This window comes from Cyrtonyx montezumae, unplaced genomic scaffold (assembly GCF_038088225.1).
Source record: "Cyrtonyx montezumae isolate F1298 unplaced genomic scaffold, pur_monq_1.0 scaffold_3, whole genome shotgun sequence".
Taxonomy (NCBI): Eukaryota; Metazoa; Chordata; class Aves; order Galliformes; family Odontophoridae; genus Cyrtonyx; species Cyrtonyx montezumae.
Window position 1 is genome coordinate 92,949,461 of NW_027072034.1, and position 22,257 is coordinate 92,971,717.

Consider the following 22,257-nt stretch of genomic DNA (forward strand, 5'->3'; position numbering starts at 1 on the left):
GTTTTGTTGTTGTTGTTGTTTTGGTTTGGGTTTTTTGTTTGTTTGTTTGTTTTTAATTGAGTTCAGCACAGAAAGAAATAGTCAGAATTGCACAAAACATTTTGCATTTCATTTTGTGTAAAGTGTTAAATTCCTCATACATTTCTAGTATTTTTTTACTGAAAAGAAAAAATAATGCCAGAAATGCCGGTTGTTTAGCTAACGGTGATTTTAATCCTACCTAACAAGGACAACGAGATGCTTATTGCTATTTTGGACTAAATGCTAGTGATTAAAAAAGCTGGAAATACTAAAGGATCATTTTTGTGGATTGCTGTGCAGAGAAGAAACAGTATTGCATTGTCATTACTCTGTGGTACTTGAAAGCAAAGCACTGCAGTGGAAGCAGTATTTTGAGTTGAATCGAATGGACTGCATGAGTGTGAAATAGCAAAACCCATTTTAAAAATGCTGTTAATACAATATGCTTGTTAAAATGAACACAGCTTTTACTGGATCCTTTAAACAGAATCCATCTTTCAAATAACTATAAAAGCTAATGCTTCCTTCCTTTAATAGTGAGATAATTATCAAGTTCATTTATGAAAGCTCTTCATACGTTAAGCAAGTATGCTGTCATTATGTTTAATTAGATATGTATTCGAATATTGTTAGTATAAAGAGAGGAAATTGTTTTGCAAGCATTCCTGCACTCAAATAATGTTAGTTTAGGTGTCAGAAAATACATACTCCCTTTACGGCCTAATCTTTGGGTAAGATAGACAATCTGTGCTCCATTGGGAAAATACAGATTCACATTAACCATTTCAACTCTCTGATTCTTTATTGAAATGTTGCTATGACTTCTCCTCAGAGGGCTGGTGTATACTGCCACAACGTTGCTTTCAGTAGGGGTGAAGTGAAGCTTGTAATTCTACTCAGTTGACAAATTTTCTTCTCAGATCTTCACAGTGGGTCTCATATCAAATATTCATCTTCCCCTTCACATGTGGAATCCCCACCGTGTCTAGCTGGTGTTTTAAACATGTAAGCAGTGAACATTAATGAAATCAAGGTGTGACATGCATATGTTTGTGTGCTTGTCATTACCAGAGTTATGGAGTGCAGAAGTTTAGCATGAATCTCATCTAAATTGGTAGTGATTAGATTCTAAATGACCTTTTTTTTGTTGTTGTTGTTTCAATCTACAGGAAGAATTACATACTAGGGGATCATGGAATGACAACATTCCTATCTTACGGCTTGTTAGTTCATCTCCTGAATGTCAATATTTTCATAGATGGAAGAACATTATGGATATCCTGTTCCCACCCTCTAGTTTTTAAATAACCCATTCCTTAGCTAAATCTTTTCATTTGTAAAATGAGAATGTGCTTTCTTTCACTGACTCACTGTTTGAAAGTGACTTACTAGTTGATTTTATCTTGTGGTAAAAGTTGAACCATAGTACTTTCCATAAACAAGAAAGTCAAATTAATTTTGACTTGGAACTATTGAAACCCTCTGACACTCCTCTGGTTGAAACAGATTGTTTTGGCCTCGTACTACTGTTCCAGTTAGTTCAGCCTAAACCTATTCATGTTATTTTGCGTGAGCATTATGGTTACATCTTCCAATGGTCTTTGGGTACTTTACCACAGTTGAATTGTGATTTTGTTTGCCTGGACTCCTAATAGCCTGGGTTTTCCAGTTAGATTGTCCCTCCTGTAGAATAGCACCTTATGAAAATGCCACTTGTGTAACGTGGCCCAACAAGGCTGTTCAGCACAGTGTAGAAAGGAGGCCCTAAGGTATCCCAGATCTGACTCAAAACCAAGAGTTCAGTTCAGTTTGGGCAAGGAAATACACAGCAGAATTTCAGTTTTCCATTTAAGAAAACAGAATAAATTAAAAGGAATTTCTGCTTCAGCAAAACTTTCTGCTAGGAAAAATTTCCTAATGAGAAATGACTGACAGAAAATCTCAGTCTGCTGTAGTACTTGCCCTATTACTACATAGCTATGTTTTGAAGTTTTGTTGATATTCAAATGTGTTTTATGTCTAGACAATGTGCTTCTGAATCATTTTATATCACATTTGCCTCTGTCAAATGAATTCACCACTGTCAGTGCAAGGTATTTATTCACATCCCAGAGAGGGAAGGTATCAGAATGTCTATTTGTAGCTCATGCATGTTATATTTTTTTTCTGTAACTTGGGAAGAACAATTTCTGAACTGCTCTGTTGGGAGGAGGAGAATTCACTATACTTCAAATGTCTTCTTAATTATTAAAAGATGCATAGTACTGTAAAGTTCACTGAAAGTGTGTGTCATATTTTCTTAGTACAACTTGCTCATATCCAGTAAAAGCAGTGCCAGGTCCAGACAGTGATAATAATACACAATCACTTCTCTAAAGAGTGGAGTAACAAAGCAACTAGCAATATTAAATTGAATTGGCTGGATTTTGATAATGTGTTATGTAACATTAGTACTCATACCATGCAGCATTGACCTTTTATCTCTGAATAGTTGTTATAGTTCTACAAGTAGGGAATGACTGACCAGGCATATCTGAGGCAAATCTTGAATTGCTTTTTCATATGCATTTAAATAATAGGCATTTCTGAAAGACCTTTATTGAGTTTATTCTATGAATACTAGATTACTTACTTTTACCAGGATTCTTACAGTAGACAATCTAACCCCTGTTTATTTTTTCCATAGAAAATTGCCTTCATGGTAGCATTAGGACTGGTTACAACAGAACATTTGGAAGGTAAGATGGCATGTGTTGTTTCACAGTTCAGATTTCAAGTGAATTAGTGATTTTTTTTCTTTCTGCTGTTCCACAGCTGAAATAAATGGTTGGTTCTGTCCTCAGAAGGGCAATTAAAGATTAGGTAAAATGTTACTTGTGCACAGTTGCACTTTTCAGCCTGAAACTAATGTGTGTCTGTGATTCGCTGTGCCTCCCATTTCATCACACTGCTTATGATGTGACAACTGGCTCTGCAGCCAGCAGCAGCATGCTTGTCATGAGTTGGTCAGCGTGGTCTTTTAAAGGCTGTTACCAGCCGAGGAAGATAGTGAAGGTGAAAGTCTCCAAAAGCTCTGTCCAACGCTGCTCTGCCTGAAGGGTCAGCAAGGGTCTTTCAAGGATGTTTACTCCAGTCTTCTGTAGCAAGAATGCCCTCTCTTCTTTCCTTGCCTGAGAAAGACATGCTCTAATTTATTGAGTTAACCATCTCTCATCTCTAAAGTTTCGCAGAATAATGTGTATGGTAGTGATCAAAGTTCAGCATTTGCTTTATGAGTTTTAAAATAAATATAAAAACTACCTCTCACAAAGTCGTCATTTTCCACTCCTTTTCATTTAGCCAAAATAAACAGACTTTCATGAGCCTGATCTTGCTCGTGTACGAGAGTTGCTAGCATGCCTATCCTAGGCCTCTGAATATGAGTTCAAACAGATATTGGACATAATATGAAAGCAGCCATCTCATACTTTTTTTTTTTTTTTCTTTGCCATTCTTCCAAAAATACCTTGCAAGAGTTAGCAGATTTGTACTTTTCTTTCTTCAGCTTTGTCTTTCTGAATAAGGGTATAGACAGGGGTAAAAAAGAACCTGTTCAGCAAATTGCCAATGGTGTTAAATGAGTTTGAGGGTTTATTGTCAGAATGGGCACATTCTGATGGAGAGAGAAACTATTATTAAGAAATAATCTACAGCTTGATATGTTTTGGTTATCTGCTTGACGAATTCAAGTTGGTGAGATTCCACTGATATAAGGAGTGCTAATCTGTTGCCAGGCCAGCCAAGAATAAATCTTGATCACAGAAATGTTAATGATAATTGATACTTACTGCCATCCCATGGATGCTTATGTGCACTGTTTATGAATGCTTGTGTGCTTTAGAGTTAGCCACATTCTTAGATATCTTGCAGACTCAAGAGTCCAACTTATTTACAGCTTTTTGAATTAGATACTTTGTTCTTCTCTTTCCAGTTTTTAAAAGTGGCTGTGAATTCTGGAGAAAACAGAGTCTTAATTATAAAGTCTCCTCCGCACATGCAGCAGATTTTCTGGGCTTTTATTTTTATTTTCACTTCTTTTCTGTCTCTTTCCTCTTTAAAACTGCATTTTAGTAAATCATTTGATGTCCCAGTGACTGAGAATTTTAAAGCAGTTTAGAGAATCTTTAAGCCATCGGTCTTTTTAATCCCTTAATGATAATGGATTGAAATGGAAATTAAAAAGCCACAGCAATTTTGGGAGAATATTTTTAATCCAAAAAGTGCAAATGATGACTGGTTCTTGGTTTCTTTGTCTAGGGAAAATAGGACAACATTTGAAATTATGCTGAAGTGCAAATTATGCTTGCAACAGGGAGAACTTTGTTTTGAATAATTTGCTCTTTGATTTTATTGGAACTAATGAATTGTTCACATAGATTTAATGCTTACATTCAAAATGACAAGAACTGCTCTGTTCTGTTTGTTGTACAGAACAGTAAGTGCAGAGATGCACATTTTGAACCTAACTACCACAATACTTATCCTCCAGAATCAATTCTTTCAGATAAATTCACTTTTATATTCCCGCTAGCTTGAAATAAACAGCTCTCACCAAGAGCTATTTACTATGGAAAGGGTATTTTGTCGTGACTGTTGGTCATTACAGCTCTCAAAAATACCCTTATAGCTTTCACAGGCTAAAGGTTATTATTTTAGTGCTGTGTCATATTTATGGTTATCAGCCGCAGTGATTTATCAGGAAGTAGTGGTTATTATGCAGTTCTGTTTATTTTAGTACTTGTAATATGTTCCTCAGGTTTGCATTTTTTTAATCAGTCTGTGTCAGCATTGAGTCATTAAAAGCCTATTCACTCAGTATCATTAATTCTCAGTGTTACTGATTTTCTTCATTTTATTCACTGATTTTGTGATGAGGAGCGATATATTTCTTGTAAGGATTTCTCTACCAGCCCAGCAGCCTTTCCATCTGAATTCCAGAGGAAGTTCCTTCCCCTTGCTGGGAAAACGTCATGTTCTGCAGATCCCCAATCCTCAACAGCAGATGAACATCAGAGCCCCTTCCACTGATGTTTTGTAGGATACAGATTGCTTTGAAGAGGAATTGTCATTTAGAGGCCTTATTCAATAACCATACATAGTGTTTTTTGATGAAGGCAGTAGCCTATGGAAGCTTTGCCTCCAGCATAATGCTATCTTCAATTTTGCTCATCTCTGACAAATGCATTGCCACTTAGGTTTCTTTTTTTTTCAGCTTGGTTTATATTTTTTTAAATTAACAAACTAAGGAATAAATCTGTGGTGCAGTGTATGGTTGTGACATTAAAAGTTTTAAGAATACTTTTCTGCCACTTTGTTAAAATTTTGCCAGTGTTAAAATAAATAAATAAAATTAAAATCTAGATAGAAAGAAAAGAAAGCATTTAAAATAATTTTTTACTTCAGTTCTTGCTACAGAAAAAAAATATATATTTCTATTTATATTACTGGATTGTTTTATCAATTGAAACAAATTATTTATTTTTAATTTTTTTTTTTAAATCCCTGTTGTGAAAGAGGTAGCAGAGAAAACCTGCTCAGTACTTTTTAGCAGAAGTAGCAAGTAGCAAGCAACAGAAGATTGTATACCAGTCTCTGCCTCTGGTCTAACTGGGTGTGGTTACTCACAGACATGTTCCTTTCTATGAAGGAAGTGCTGACAATGTGCCTTCCCTCCCTGGTGGCAGTATAGGATGGAGTACATCCAGTGCTGTTTCAGTTCATTATTCTCCCTCTCTTTCCATCTATTTCTTCTATGATTACATTTCCCCCCCAGCCAGCTTTTATCTCTACACCACAATGATGCCTCTTCCAAAGCTGAGTTCCAAGTCTCTACCACATGCATGGGTCAGGCTCCAGCAGATATTTCTGTTGCCTTGGTGAGAGCATGTATCAGATAAATTCTCTTAATTCTGGGACCAAAAAGAGCAGAGAGCTACAGATCCATCACGGGCTTCTCATGAAGACACTCAGCCCAGCTAAGCACTCTGACCCACGGAAATCTCTGCTGTGTCAGGCCCTTTGTTTCTTTTTCCAAACCAGTGGTCTTGTATCCCTGTGACAACCTTCGACAAACAGTAAGTCTGGGCAGCCCTTGCTCCAGCTTTCTACCTACACTTCCACAAGGATAATGAGGTCCTGCAGCCCTGGGTTGGGCTTGGGTGACTGGGGCTGGCTGGATCCACATGTAGCACTCATCCAGCTGCTGGGGCCAGATTCCCTTCGTGCTGTGGGGTTTGGAAGCTTCAGGATGGCTATTTCTTCATAGCCAGGTAATACTTCAATGGTAGGACAGAGCTATTGCCCACACAAGAGCCTCCTCTTTGAAAGTGTCATGGCAGTGGGGATGTTAACAACATGATGGCAGGGGCTGCAACCAGGGAGTTTATTGCACGTTGCTGTACAGTCTTGCTTCACGTGTTTCTTCATAGTGAAAAGCTTCATAGCTTCAGGAGGCACATGGCAGCGTATGTCTATCTCATGTCAGGCTGGGACTCAGACTAGTCTATACACTTCGAACTGTGCTAGAAGAAGAGACCTGAGTGTGAGAGATGATGTTCCCATGCCAGTGAGAAAACCCAGCCAGAACATACAAGTGGTTGTTCCTCTTTTTCTTGTCTATCTGATTTCCTTCTGCTATATCCATTACCCCAAAAATTATCAGCTTAGCCAATAGTCCTTGGTGAACAAGAAGTTTCAAATCAATATCCTGGAACTCAGAGCCATAAAAAATCCACGCAGACTGTTGGTCTCGTTCCTAGTGACACTATGTTCAGGATGTGACCAGCAATACTAGCACCATATACTGTAGCACATGGCCCCTTTTACTCACAGAAAAGAGTGCTTGAAAGCCAGAACTGTGTATCAGGAATCCAGTTCCTGTGTATCATAAGCATCCTGAAAGCTGGACTGTGTCATAGTGCTGGGTTGTGAATGAAAGCTAGAACTCAGTGTTCTGAATTTGGTGGAAATTCTGAGATGTGACTCTACCTCAGATACTGACAGAAGAGACTTGACCTTCTGCAGAACCAGGTGGTATCCTGAGTTTCTGTAGGGTGTGCTCCTGGTGCTTTGATTGGCTGATGGGTTCCTGCCAGTTCCTCTTCTGGGAAATTTGCTCAAAGCAAGACACAATTAAGTGTCAAGACCACAGGGATATTCTGCCTAACAGGATCTCTCTGTCCTCTCAGTGCAAAGTATAAACTTTGCTGTAAGATATTCACTTGGTAAATGTTTTGAAATGGAGCATCAGTCTAGCTGCATACACTTCATAGAATCATAGAATCGTTTGAGTCAGACGGGACCTTTAAAGTTCATCTGCTCCAAATCCCATGCAGTGAACAGGAATGTCTGCAACTACATCAGGTTGCTCAGAGCCCAGTCCAGCCTGACCTTCCATGTCTCCAAAGATGGGGCATCCACCACCTCTCTGGGAAACTTGTTGCTGTGCTTCACTACCCTTATTGTAAAATACTTCTTTATATCTGGTCTAAATCTTCCTTCTTTTAGTTTGAAACCATTTTCCCTTTTTGCAATGGACCCTGCTACAGAATCTGCTCTCTTCTGTCCTGCAGCTCCCCTTTAGATACTGAAAGGCCACTCGGAGGTCTCCCAGGAGCCTTCTCTTCTCCAGGCTGAACAGCCCCATCTCTCTCAGCCTGTCTTTGTAGGGGAGGTGTTCCATTCCTTGAATCATTTTTGTGGCCCTCCTCTGGACACTCTCTAACAGGTCCACATCTCTCCTGTGCTGAGGGCTCAACATCTGGGTGCATTACTCCAGGTGAGGATTCACCAGCTCAGAGTAGAGGGGCAGAATCATCTCCCTCAACCTGTTGGCCATGCTTCTTTTGATGCATCCTAGGATACGTTTGGCTTTTCTTGTCATGCAGTGGATATCTGCTCTTACTTTATTAGTAAAATAAAAAGTGGGCTTTAAAATACATGCTTATGATCTCGTTCTGAGCTGATGTAAAGATCTGGAAGAAGAATTCCATGTAACAGAAATGAAATTCTAGCTCAGATAAAAGCAGCAGTAAGCTCACAGATTTCAGTGGGCCAGGAATTCACTCTCCCTTTCTGTGCATGTTTCCAGAAGCATACATGTGACTAATTTTAGCTAAGTACAGTCCTAAGTAAGTGCCATCTCCAGTAGGTGTTGCAATTTAGTGGGAGAAATTTCCAAGTTTCCTTCTTTTTGAAGCAGGACTGCGGTTCAGTAGGATGATCTATGTGCTGCTGTTTCCAGTGGCTCAGTGCTATGTATGGCTCACAGCAACATTTTGCATGCTCAGGATTGTGAAGCTGTGTATTTTGGATGAATAAGTCATAGCGCCCTAGTTAGAGCTGAGTCTAGCCATCCTATCCTGACTGTGCTTTTTGTAGCCTCCGTGAAGGAAAATTAATGTCAACAAAACTTGAAAGGATCTCTGTTTTCTCATCTGATATGAGTTTCATGGCTTAACTGTTTTATATGCTCTGTTTTGTTAATAGCAGACACTGATAGCATTTTGAAAGCTCTCTTCTGTTGATTGCTAAATGTGCGTATTGAGGGATCATCATAAAAATCTTGTAGGGCAGCACAAGTCCACTGCAAAGGAGGGCAAAAATAAAAAATGACATGTTCTGAATCTTACAAGGAAAAAATAATTAACATCAAGCCTTGAACTGCAGCAAATATCAGTGCTGGTGCAAAACTTTAGAAACTGAAACATAACATAAAGCCCAAGGGATTGAGTGTAAAAGCATCTTACTTAGCAAATTAGATCTGCATGTTTCCCGGATGAATGAGAAATACATAGTTTATGATTCTTTCTATGGCTACAGAAATCCAGAGCAAACGTCAAGAAAGGAAGAGAAGAAGCACAGCAAATCCAGCCTACAGTGGACTCTTGGAAACAGAGGTACTTGATCATTCCCTTTCTTTCTTTTTTTTTTTTTTTTATTGCCACAGTGCTATTTCATGTCAATAAAATGTTTAAGTGCTTCTTATTACAGAAGTAGATATGAATGCAGAACCACACATTCACTTGTAAAGAGATATTGATGTGAAAAAAAAACAACCACAGATTTTCATCTCAGTAGCTTAGCAACAGAATTTCTCCCCATAGCATCGTTTGCTTCAGACTAGAACTCGTGTTAGTTTTAATAAAGGCCAAAAGAACCAATTCTATGTGGGATCTAATTACTCCTTTACCTATTCAGATGGTCCTTTTAGATCAGGCCTGAAGAAAAATAGTGTTGCATTGTTATCAAACTTGGATTTTGTTTTTGAACTGAAAAATACAGATTCATTCAGCGTATTAAAATTCTACCTTTAACATTTCACAAGAGTTTGGGGTTACTAATTGAACTTCCTACAGAAATAAAACTGGTTCACAGCCAGCTCTCCATTTAATTAAGATCCCTTTGTGGTCTAAGTTCTTTAAGCCTAAAGAAAGTGATTTTTCTGTAAATGAGTATCAGCGATTTGAAATTTTTGGCATGCCAGAATTTTGAATTTCTGTGTTTGTTGGCAGACAGCAGACAGATAAGAATGAGAAAAGACCCATCAGTGGAGTCAAGCTGCTTAGTGAATTGACTGTTCTTTTTTGAAAACATCGGAAATTTTTATTCTCCAGAACATCTCTGGAAGCTTCAGTTATTCAGAACTCTTCAGTTTTTCTCCAGTCACCTCTTCATAGCAAACAGTGATGTTCATACATCCAGTGTTTAACATGGTAGAAATTGTAGGCTCGCTAGCGCTACGTTTGCAGTGTCTTCTCTAAAACCTTTTTGTCCCAACAAGTTTATTAAGAAGCAGCAGTTTTGTGGTTCTAATCTGATCAGTGTTCAAGAGAAACTCAGTTGCCTGGGAGCAGGGATAGAAGCGGTGGTGGAGGAAGCCTGCTACAGCCTTAGTTCATACTTCTCATTTTATCTGTTTGCAAAAGCATACCCTAAAGTGAGGGATAGCATGGAGAAAAAAATCTATGAAAGAGTCCTATCAGCTGATCAGCTGTGTCCTCGTTAGGAGCTGTCATTAAATACTGACCATGGGGAATGCTGTTGAAGCAAAATGGAGGCAGATGGTTTTTCTCTGATCAATTAGCTGCTCAGATTGATTTGCTAATCAGTGAGTTGAAATATTTTGTGGCATTTCAGGCATTTTGGTGCAGTGTAATTTACCGTTAGTCTACAGAATGATCTTTAATTCATGATTGTTTAAATTGGAATTGCATATAAATTAGATTTTCTATTTGCCAATGCCCCTCAAAACGGCAGGGGCTCAGCCTCTGTAGTGGTGATGTTGACTTCCTTGATTACAAAAATGTGATCACAGTCTTACGCCTTCAGTTGAATGCCGTGCATTTAATTTTTGAGGCTTTTCTTTCTAAAAATGTTTTTGAGATACCACATTGTTTTCTCCCTGTCAGCATCCAGGTTTGGTTTTTTTTTTTTTTGGTTGATTGACTGGTTTGGTTTGTGGGTTTTATTTTGTTTGGTTGTTTGGTGGTGGTGGTTTGGTTTAGTTTGGCTTGGTTTGGCAGTATGGTTTTTTGGCTTTTTGTTTTTGTTTTTGCATAGGAAAGGGTTAAGTTTCAGGCTGGATATTTTTTGAAGAAAAAAATATCAATTTAGAATTCATTAACAAGCTGCCAGGCACCTGTGTATAAAAGAACAGTTTACTCATCACAGAATAAATCATTTATTAGCAAAAGCATTCTAATTTTCCTTCAAGCAGAATATAACAACATCTAATGGTACTGTTTGCAGTCCTGATGTACAAGGATGGCAGAGAAGAACAATTAGGGGTTATGTAGGCTGTTGATGAAGCCCAGGTACCTATTGGCCAACAGCTTTTACAATCTGATAAGTTGGTGATGGACTGCATTACATCTTATTTAACATCTCTATCATGTTTCAGTGAACCATGTTTGCAAATTTGAAGTACTTTGGTGAACTCAGTAGTTTGAAATGGCGGCCCACTCCTAGAGGTCATATGCATTAACTTCTGAAAGAAAATATTTTACTTGGACACTAATGCATTGCTTGCAAACAAAATATATTCCAGCTAACTGTGGGCAAGTGTCACAGAAGGTAGTGATGTGTTTCTGCAGGTGGGAAGTCCATAACCATTTCACCACATGCAAATAAAGATGTCACCTTGCAGCAACAATTTATTATGCAGTTTTTCCTTTGTAGACATTGTTTATTTGCTAGGTTTGGAGTTACTGTTGCTGTTGCCTTGAGCCTCTGCAGCATAACCTGAAATGCAATCAATAACATTTGCAATTTGCATTTCTCTTGTTAATAAAATCTAATGTACATAAAACTGCCCTATGAAGAAACTGTTAGAGAGGTAAATAGTGCAACCGTTTATATAGCTATATTAGGGGTTAGCAGTGAATAATCTAAAACACTGAACTGGCCTTTGGATACTTTGATATGTATGAGAGAGCTCCTAAAAATTATCTGTATGTAACACTAAGAGACAGCTAGAGCAATAATGCTATGGTACTATGGTTTCTTTTCCCATACAGCGGAAACGTCTTGCATCAAATTTTTTGAATAACCCCTTGTTCCTTTCAACAAGAGGTAAGCACATTTTTAAGTGAATATACTACTAATTTAATGATGTGATAAATATTTATTAGTAAGATTTAATATGAATTAGTACTAGGATACCATAGGGTATTACTTTGTGTAAAAACCTTGCACTTTTTAATGTGAATATAGACGGTTTTCCTGCAAAAACAATTAAAGGATAAAGCTAAAGGTCAAAACTGTGTAGAAATGGATCCAAAGTCTCTGCAGTCAATGGTGAGTCTGGTCTCGTACTGTAAACACCATGCAGTGAGAGGACTGATTCAAGAAGATTGCACCACCAGCCCCAAGTGCTAAAAACGTGTATTGAAAATTAGATCTAAATGTAATTGCTATTCTGGACTTTTCATTCACTTCTTTTTGTCAGCTTCAAGAAACAGCTATCTACTTCTGAAGTCTAGAAATTTACCTTAGCATTTGCCTTAAAAACAGTAGCCAAAACCCACAATTTTTTTTCACTCTAAGAGCTGGAGCAATAAAACTAGATTTGATAGCCTTGAAGATGCCTACCAATTTTGTACTCATGAGAACTTCAGGTGCTGAAAGTATCGTGGTAAAATCCTTGAGAATGAACAACTGAGAGGATCAATTTGAGATGCTAATTAGCTAATTCCTGGAGAAATGTGCAACATGTAGAGATCGCAAAGTATTGAGGGGTGGGAAGTGAAATAGAGAGAACACTCAGTACAACTTAATTCTTCAGATGAGGGCTTATAGTTTTTGATGAGGCTTATAGGTTCAAAACCTATATAGGTTTTGAAAAATAAAAATAAAAAAAACAACAACAAAAAACCAAGAAGCTTGAGCTGCATTTCAAAAGAGGACAGAAAATCAGTAGAAGAATTTTAGTATGTCCTTGCCCTTGTGTTGCCCTCCTAATTTAGGTTTTACTGTGGTGCATTAGAGGTAAAGGACAGCAGGTTCTTCTTCTGATCCAATTATTATGTCAGGTTTTGGAGCATTTACAGTAGTAATTTCAATTAAGACTTCAGTTAAGATATCTTTTTGGGGTTTTCTTGTTACCTGTCAAGTGTGAAGTTTAGAGACACCTTTCTGGCTCTGCCTTGAATTTCTTCACCAACTGAGATGCTGCGGTGCTTCTCTGTCTTCCAAATGTAACATCCTAGATGCAGACAATTGGCCTACTTACGAATGTGCCTCTAGTGCATTGGGTCTCAGAGGATGAGAGAGGTTATTACACAGCAAGCAGCCACGATGACATGCCTCTTAGCAGGAGCCATGCTCACATGAGCCCAACTTAAAAGAATGTTATCGCTGGCTCAGTTTTATCTGTAAAATCAGAATTTTTATTTGTCTTATCCTGGCGCTTGCTTTTCCCTTGTAAACACACATCTGGAGAGAATGGCAATGTTAGCCATTGTGCAAGTTGAGATGTAAGCTCTAAACTGAAGGCTGTCACTGTCCCAGAGAGCTTGGAGCAACAGAGGTGTAGATGTCTGCCTTTAGCTGACCGCCACTTCTGCTATAAAACACTCCTTTAAAAAAATTCATCTTTAGTTTAATTGGATGTATTTTAAATGTCTAAAACTTTACATCAAAATTGAACTGAGAAGAGAAATAAACAAATGGAAAAAAAATCTTATGAAACAACTGTTATTTCCAGAAAAGCAGAAGAGAACAATTCTTGTAAATTTCCAGTGAAATGCCGATTAATCAAGATTCATTTATCTGAAAATGTCTTACCTGAAATGAGGTCGCATCCCCTGACATACATCATTTGTAGAAGAGACTCTTCAATTACCAAGCCCTTGTTTGTCTGAATAACATTTATGTCCCCTGAGTAATCATGGTGTCATATAACGAAGGATCTCTGTGTGTGTTTTTGCGTATATGAAGTGACATCTGCAGATTTTATGGAGCTCATTGCCAAAGGATGCTACAGTTGTTCGAAAAAGCTGACATTTGTTGAAGAAAAGTCCTTCTAAGGCTGTTGAATATAAAGGTGAAGGTGCAAACTCCAGATTACAGAAAGCTGTAAACTGCTATTAGTCTCCAGGAGGATACCTCTGGAGAAAAGCAGTTTATACTGTGCATGCCCAGTTCTTGCACTCAAAGCCTTGGCAGCAGCAGCGTGGGATGCTGTTGGCAAAGGACCTTGATCTCTGTAGCTTTTGGTCTAACTTCAGTGAAGCTGTTCCTTTGTTCTTCTGGTCCAGTTTTTACATGTGTGAGCACAGTGTGTATGTGTTTTCACATGTACATGTACAGCTTCCAGGCTGTTAAGTTCATGTGATTGCACATTGGAGCAACAGTGTTCTCAGCTGTGATCAGAGAGAGAGCTGAAGGAACTAAAGACACAGAGACCAGTTTGGCTGTCACCACGTCTTTCTGGAGAAAGGCCATTGTCTGCTTGTTGCAGAATCACCGCATCAGTTCTGTTACGAGTCAGCAGCAAAAATCAGAAGTAAGCTCACTTTCCATGAGGTTATTAAAGTTTTGTCAGATTTTATTTATGAACTAAAGCATGATGAAATTCACAAATATTTTTATGAAAGGTTTGGCCTGTTTTCCAGTGATCTCTGGTGGCTCTTTATCCTATCAGGCTGTGAACACGGTTCATCCAAAGGTCAGAAAACCACAGGGTTTTGGGTGGGAATAGCTTGATAATAAAGAGCTGATATTAACACAGAGCTCACTCCTACAAGTGGCCAAGCATTTTCGCCATGAATCAGCTGAATATTTATATCAGTTTAACAGTAAGTCAGTACCACTGCTTCTGTTTTCCAAGTTAAGCAACTGCATAAGTGCCTTGCTGGTGCATGGCCAGGCAGTTGATCACCCAGCAGGCTGAGGTCCTTAAGGAAGGCTTTCCAGATTGGTGATGTGCAGAGAAGAGTTCCACAGGGAACTTTCTGAAAATCTGAAATAGACTCTGTCCTTTTCAGACTATGGCATTTTAGTATCAGACTTTTGGGCACAGGATTCCTGTAATGTAAAGTAGAAAATATCTCTTTGAAAAATACTTACTGGTGCTGAATTTTGACAGTGCCCCGATCTCCCGCATCTCGGCTCAACTAAAATCCTTTCCTTCCCTTAGCTGAGTACTAGCATTCATTTCAGCAATGTATTTCCCACTAATCTTTTCTCTGCCCTTTTTCCATATGCTAGCAAATGAGGATACATTCTGGAAGGTAGGTGTAGAAAAATTTGTGTATTACAAGTGTCTTTCTTCATCCCTATGTATTTCAGTGCCTCTGATTATTGTAGCTTCCCTCAAGGTACAGGATTGCAGAATTCTCTTTGCCTTTCATACTATTTTTGTGAAACATTCCCCACTTGACTAAATCCTTGAGCCTCTGAGTTAGAATTTCAGAGGCTGGATCTTGTGGGCTTGCATGTGCAAGGCTGGAGTTTAATCCCTTTGTAGAATAACCCCTGAGAAACTTCTAGTCCAGATTTGTACTTTTAATGACCATTTTAGAAAAATGAGTGACTGTTACATGTTGTATAGATTAAATCTCTTAATATTGAATCTTTGAGTAGATAATTTTAAAGCAGTAGTATTTTGGGAAGCTGTTTTTTGATTAAGAATTTGGGATGTAAGTCTAACTAGAATTACCATAAAACATTACAAATAATATCCCTAAAAATGAAAAAAAGTATGCTTTTGGGATTAACAAACATGCAACATTACTATTATTACTATTATTATTATTACTATTATTTTTATTATTATTCTTTCTGGAAAAGTGTTTGGAAAAATTAGATTTTTTAATATAATGATTCACAAACCACGAGTTTCAAAATCAGCCTCTCCTTTATTAAAATGCACTTAATTATACAAAGAGTAATTAACATTGCCACCACATTAGCATAGCAATTTACTACATGACATTGTAACTTTGTTGATGAGTCTTAGTTCATGTTATGTATTGCTTCAGACAAAGTGTTAATCAGTCTTGTTGGAGGAAGGTTGTCAGATTCTGAACAGAAAACAATTGACAACAGGGAGAATAGAGGACTGGAAGAGCCCTCTAGGGAAGTTTACAGAAGAAAGGTACATAGGAAAAGGATGATCACAAGCATTTCCCTATTTCCCTAGCTGCTCTTCGAGGTGATGTGCTTAAAACATGGAACTGAGCTTTTTTCTCGGAAACTTTGTTTAATAGTTTTCTTCTGCTTTGAACTTGAAGGATAAGTGATCCACACTTTGACCCGTTCTTCAGAATAGACCTATACATGGTGATATATGAGTCACACACTATCAAGAACAGCTGAAAGAATTCCTGCACTACAAGCTGGCTGTATTAGTTGGTTCTCTGCTCTGTTTTCTAATTTATTCTTATTTTTCTATCTGTTATAATGTATAGAATTTACTTCTTGCTCTTCTGTTTGCTTTTTTGCTTTCATATACTGTTATTTCTCTTGTCTTCTACAGTGACCAGGGTGCTTCTTACAAGTAGATATGTCTTTGAATGAAACTGACTGTTGTAATGGTGACTCTGAGTGCTTCCCAGGGAGAAGCACCGGGTGGGCTGACTTGATACAAAGCATCCTGTTTTTTCTCTTCCAGAATGAGATCCACCATGATGAATACTGCACTGCTTGCAAGCGTGGCGTTAACTTACAGCCCTGTGGCACATGCCCCAGGGCGTATCACCTCAACTGCTTGGACCCACCTCTCAAAACTGCCCCCAAAGGGGTCTGGGTCTGTCCAAAGTGCCAACAGAAGGTAAGCTGCATGGGGCATAGCACACCAAGACGAACAAATAGGAGAAACTGTACCACTAAAGTAACCTACATCACAGTTTTTGGGACCACATTAATTAGAGTAATACTGAGAGAGTTTTAGTACAGTTTTCAGCATTTATTTCTAGTATTTTTATTGTACCAGACTTAGTGAGTGCCTAGATTCACCATAATCACATCTGATGAGATTTGTCCTGGAAAAAGATTAAAAATGTTTCTTCATTTTCTTTGTTTTTCTTCTTTACCAGAAAGCCACCAGCACATATGTTACAAAACAAATAGTGTAAACATTATGGGTGACAGAGGCAGAGCCAGAAGCAGAAGCTTCACCAGTAGATCTGAAAGCTATATGGACAACAGATAATGTTCTTTAAATCATGTTTATTATATGATAGTTATTGATCATAGCTATGATCAGAAATGCTAATTTATCTAGTTGCTGTGAATTACACTGATTACAGGAAGAATAAAATAATTACTAGAACAGTATAGTGTCACTGAATTGTAAAGTGCGGGCTTAGATTTTGTGCCTTGGATTTCTTTGTGTCTTGCACTGGGATTACTGTTACTCTCCCTTGAAAATATCAAGGGGAAATTCAAACATGAAGCTGTAGAGATACAGCAGTCCTGTATTAGATCTACACAGTCATGTTTTCATGTGAGCCCAAAAGCTCTCCCACAATACTCCTGACAGTATGGAGGTTTGCTGATATGGAGCTGAGAAATGTTTTCTAGTCATGGCAACAAGAAGCAGAGGCTTTGTTACCCTGTTCAGTACTGGCTGATGAGTTTAGGGATGTGAAAAGGACTAAGCCCCAGTGGAAACTGCTCCTCAAGTTACTATCTCATTTCTTTTCATCTTGTGAATTGTGAGGCAGGAACTCTAGAACTGGCCCTGCAGACCTGTGAGGCTAAAGGGAGAAAAATATTGTGTACCTTTATGAAATCCTAACTTTGTGTTGTTTCCTGGGCTTATAGGTGTTAAAGAAAGATGACAACGTGCCATGGACTGGAACTCTGGCTATTGTTCACTCCTATGTCACTCACAAAACAGGTAGGGATTGACATAGTTTTTGAGAAGGGGTGCTCTGTTCATGATGGTTGATACCATTCAAACCTTTCATGGCACTGATATTTAAAGCAGTGTTGTAATGCAGCCAGTTGAAGCACCATAAGGAGCTGTGGATGAGAACAGCAGGTGGCTTTCTCATCTTCTCTCTCTCTGCTCCTTCTCTATCTTCTCTCTTTGATGAATCTGAGATCAATCCCTGAGGAATTTCACTCAGTAAAATTTCACTCAGGTTGTCATGAAAGTGGTGTCTTCCTGATAAAAGGGCTGAAAATGGGAATTTGAGGCACGAGCATATCAGACTAGGAAGAAGAATGACACGATCAGGCTAAGGAGGGACATACAATTGGGTCTGTAGCAATTTCAAGACTAATATCTCAGATACTGTAGTAATACCAGTCTCTACTTATTTTAGTGTTGTTTTATATCAAAGTCATTAGTATGAAATGATGTACATTGACAATTACTCATTTTGTTGCACTTTTACAATGGCCTGTTTGGGGCATTACAGTGTATTTAGGATGTGCTTTGCAGAAGTCTGGCACTGTTATGGTCTGTGCTTTTCACCCAGAGTCACTGAACCTGAACCATTTCAGGTGGCTGACCTGTTCCTAAATGTCATTCACCTTTTTCTTGGAGATTTCAGGTCCATATGTGGTCCAAGCTTTAATTCTAGTTTATCTCAAAAGCACACTGTAGCTTTTGGATCATCCTGTGTGCTAGCCCTTGATCCTGATGCTTCCATGCAAACAGAAACTCCAGGTATACTCATCCTTACCTGCAGACAAAAGGCTATTGATATCAGAAACTCACCTTTCAAAATACATGCTTGATATTGTCAAGCATGCAGTTTTGCTATATCACTTTTTCTTACCTAATACATTCTTATTTTTATTGTTCCAGTCAAAGAAGAAGAGAAACGAAAGTTATTAAAGAGAAGCAGTGAGCTGAAGAGTGAGCATAGACAGTTAGAAGAAAAAGATCGACTTCTCAGCAATGCAGTGAAGGTAGGACTCCTGACTGGGGACTCAGCCTCCTGCAGAGATGTTTGTAAAGGCTTTATGCTTGAAAAACTGATATTTTGTGTCTAGAAGATTATGTTCCCAAGCTACAGAAGTTCAAGTGTGTGTGTGTTCTTTTGACTGAGGAAAAACATGGGCTTCCCTTATGCAAGCTCCTTGCGCAGCCTGAGGAGGAGAAATCGCCAGTGACTGAATTCTTGTCATAGGCATAAAAACACAAAATAGGTGTATCTGTCTTCCTTGTGCTGCACACAGCTCTGATCTGTCCAATGACATTGAGACACTTCCACCCACCAGATGAAAAGATCAGTGTGTGCTCCAGTGGTAACTGCTTGTCCATCAGCTCCAAAATTCTTGAGATCAGGTAGAAGTAGCAATCCTTATTTGTCTTTCAGGTTGAATGGTGTAACAACCTCTCCATGAGTGAAAATGGATTCACAACGATTTCCTCTGTGATTTTGTCTCAAACTTAATGTTGGCTGGTGATGTCTCCCATATGTTCTGTGCTATAAGGACCAGTGTCTGGCAGTAATGACAGGCCTAATCCCTGTCCTCCATGGATGAAGGAGTTTATTTGGTTCTAGCTCAACTCATGCCCACTCTTAAGGGGTAGCTGCTAGTTTGTGTGGCAGGCTCAATAAATATTTGAAACTTCTTTACCCTGGAAGAATCAAAGTGGTAGCTGCAGGAGTGACTGGTCACTACTTGTTTTACCCTGCAGTTATCCAGAGGAAGCATGCTAAAATATTTATCACATTTAAAATAGAATGGGAGAAAAAGCAATAACTTATTAAAAAGACATCACAGTGGGGAATGTTCCCTCTAAGTGCTAATGGAAACAAACGTGAAGAAGTGGCTGGGGTACAAAGTCTCATCAGTGGTTAGGAGAGTGCAATGGCATGAGGTATTCATACAAAGAAGGGCATTTGAGGATGGATTCAGTTATCAGGTTTATATCACTACTGTCAAAGTCAAAAGATTGCTACTTAAGTAGAATTGGGTTCTTTCAGTGGGAAAGAATATTTTTAAATGGTGAAATCAGCTGATGATTATATTTACTAGAGGTATGTCCACTTGAAAGGAGAAAAGCAATTAAAGGTGTTCCAGTGCAGAGTAATTTCATTCCTAACATTTTGTTTGACAGAGATTTACATTAAAGAGACAAGTTGTAAATATGTCCCAGGTGAAATGGTATTATTTGTTCAAAGCAGAATGTAGTGTATCTTTCACCTGAGATTTCACTTGTCTAACCCAATCACTGAGCAGCTCTATGCCTCTACGCAGTGTCTTTTTGAACAACTCGACTTTCAAGTGAGCATTTCTCACTTCCCCAGAGCTGTAGGCTCCCACATACAGATAGCCAAGAAGGAACAGTCTTCACTGGTTCTGACAGATCTCTAACACCAATGAGAGAAGGAAACCAGGATGTGTCAGGTTTTAGAGGCCACCGTCCCCTTCCATCTAGCAGGCAGACTCAGGTATTTGGTCAAACATTTGGTCTCTTACAGAGCTGGAGAGAGGAGGGAGGTTTACTGATTCTTCCCTACTCCCTCTTGGAGAAGAGGGAGATATGAAATGTGTTTGTTTTTCTCCTGCTCTTATTTTCATGTAGGTTTGCATGAAATGTTTCAAGTGATGGTGGGGTACAGTTTGGTCGCCCTGCAGGTAAAAGATTTTCTTGTGACTGTTGCGGTACAACAGTAGTTCTGACAAACAAATATTGACATAATGTATGAAGAGAACAACTTATCTTCACAGTACTAGCTCCCTAATATCTGTAGCAGGTACAGGATGCATGATTGTGATGTTTGTTCCTTTATCGGTGCCCTGGATAAAGGAATAGAGAGCACTCTCAGCAAGTTTGCTGATGATATGAAGCTAGGATGAGTGGTTGATATATTAGAAGTTTGTGCTGACATTCAGTGAGACCTGGACAGTCTGGAGAACTTAGCAGAGAGGAGCCTGATGAGGTTCAACAAGGGCAAGTGTAGAGTCCTACACCTGGGGATCAATAACCACATGCATCAGTACAGGTTGGGGGATGACCTGCTGGAAAGGAGCTCTGCAGAGAAGACCTGGGTGTCCTGGTGGACAACAGGTTGACCATGTGCCAGCAGTGTGCCCTGGAGGTCATGAAGGCCAGTGGTATCTTGTGATGCATTAAAAAGAATGTGGCCAGCAGGTTTAGGGTCTCCTTCCTCTTTACTTTGCCCTGGTGAGGCCACGTCTGGAGTACTGTATCTTGTTCTGGGCTCCTCTGTTTGAGAAGGACAGAGATTATCCAGTGGATGGCACAAAGATGTTGAGGAGCCTGGAGCCCCTTCTCTCCCTAATGAGAAGTCTGGAAGTCCTGGGACTGTTCAGTCCTGAGAAGAGAAGACTGAGAGGGGTTCTCATCAATACATAAAAATATCTAATGGGCAGGGGTCAAGTGGATGAGGCCAGGCTCTTTTTGGTGGTGCCAAATGAGAGAATTAAGGACAATGGGTACAAACTGAAACAAAGGAAGTTCCCTACAAACTGGAAGGAAAGCTTATTTACTTTGAAGGTGATAGAGCACTGGAACAGGCTGCCCAGAGAGGTTGAAGATATTCAAAACCCACGTGGGTGTTTTCATGTGTAACCTGGGGGAGCCTGCTTTAGCAGGGGGCTGGACTTTATGATCTCCAGCAGTCCCTTCCAACTGCTATGAATTTAATTCTGTGAGTCCTGTGTCAATGTTGTCTCTGAATGCAGAAAGCTTGCTACAGGGTGCAGTCAGAAATGTTCTCCAAATGCCTGTGGACGTGGGTGAAGGCTGTTAACTCAGACAGCTGCCACTATGGCTGCAGCATGTGTGATTGCCCTGCTTGTTTTGCTTTTGCTATCCTCACAGGAGAATATACTTCATTTAAGAAGGACGTGCACGCGAGACACAAAAGGATTTTTTCAGGGATGTTTGACACCAATCTGAGTGCATGCTCAGCCTTCCCTTCTCTCTCTTTGTTTGACAGAAATGCTTAGAGCTAAAAAGCAGCCTGTTAGCCCAGCAGAAGGGGACTCAGTCATCGCTGGAGCGTCTCCGAACCCTCATCAGACTGATACAAAACGAGCAGATGATTCAGGTTACCATGACGACCACCACCACCTCGTCCCTGCTCACCATGCCCTGGATCAAGCCCTCCTCGGCCTCCGCTGCCATGCACCAGGCCTTGCAGCACTCGCAGGGCCACAACTGACCGGGCCGCCACGGGGCAGCCGTGGAAGGGGGACAAACTTTGCACCCAGGCACGAGGAGAGAGGGGACAGACACAGAAGAAGGAAGGAGCGGTCTCGGGGTTTGTACGCATTGGAACTTGCAGCCCCATTGGTCCCACTTGTAGTCGCTGTGGCGGCAGCTTCCCAGGGAGCGCAGCGCACTGCAGCGTTGTTTGCCGAGACCTTCAGTGCTTATGAGATTTTTTTGTTATGTTGGCCTTAATGTACTTATGGCGGGATGAGCAGGAAAAGTATGGCCGATAGGAAGGAAGTGGAATAACCTTTTAGTGGGGAGCAGGCGTTTTTTGCAGCTCTGCTTTAAGGGGGGAAATTAAAACGCAAAGAGTTAGTGAGCTAGTGGGTATGTAGTTGGGCTGAGAGCAGTTTGTGGGAGGGGAACTGGTGACGTCAAAGGAAACTGAGCTACTTAGGACCTGACATGGATTCCTTATCAGAGGAGCAAGGCCAGCCCCATTGACTTGGGCAAGCTGAAGCTGGGGCCAGTTTGACCAGAACGGACATTCACAGAGCCTTCAAAACAAAAGATCCTTTTTTTTCAGTATTATTAAAGTTGAGAAT

General features: G+C 39.5%; 1 protein-coding gene across 2 annotated transcripts in view; it reads left to right on the top strand.

The window, feature by feature from the left end:
* Positions 1-21,744, top strand: part of PHF21B (PHD finger protein 21B) — a 153,970-nt gene extending 132,226 nt beyond the window's left edge. For both annotated transcript variants that reach the window (XM_065742397.1, XM_065742398.1), the window contains 8 exons: positions 2,708-2,759; positions 8,881-8,957; positions 11,577-11,631; positions 14,770-14,792; positions 16,175-16,333; positions 17,329-17,404; positions 18,323-18,426; positions 21,435-21,744. In XM_065742397.1, coding sequence (XP_065598469.1) covers positions 2,708-2,759; positions 8,881-8,957; positions 11,577-11,631; positions 14,770-14,792; positions 16,175-16,333; positions 17,329-17,404; positions 18,323-18,426; positions 21,435-21,659 — 771 coding nt within the window. In that variant the 3' untranslated portion in view covers positions 21,660-21,744. The remainder of the gene's footprint in view (positions 1-2,707; positions 2,760-8,880; positions 8,958-11,576; positions 11,632-14,769; positions 14,793-16,174; positions 16,334-17,328; positions 17,405-18,322; positions 18,427-21,434) is intronic.
* The last annotated feature ends 513 nt before the right edge of the window (positions 21,745-22,257 follow it).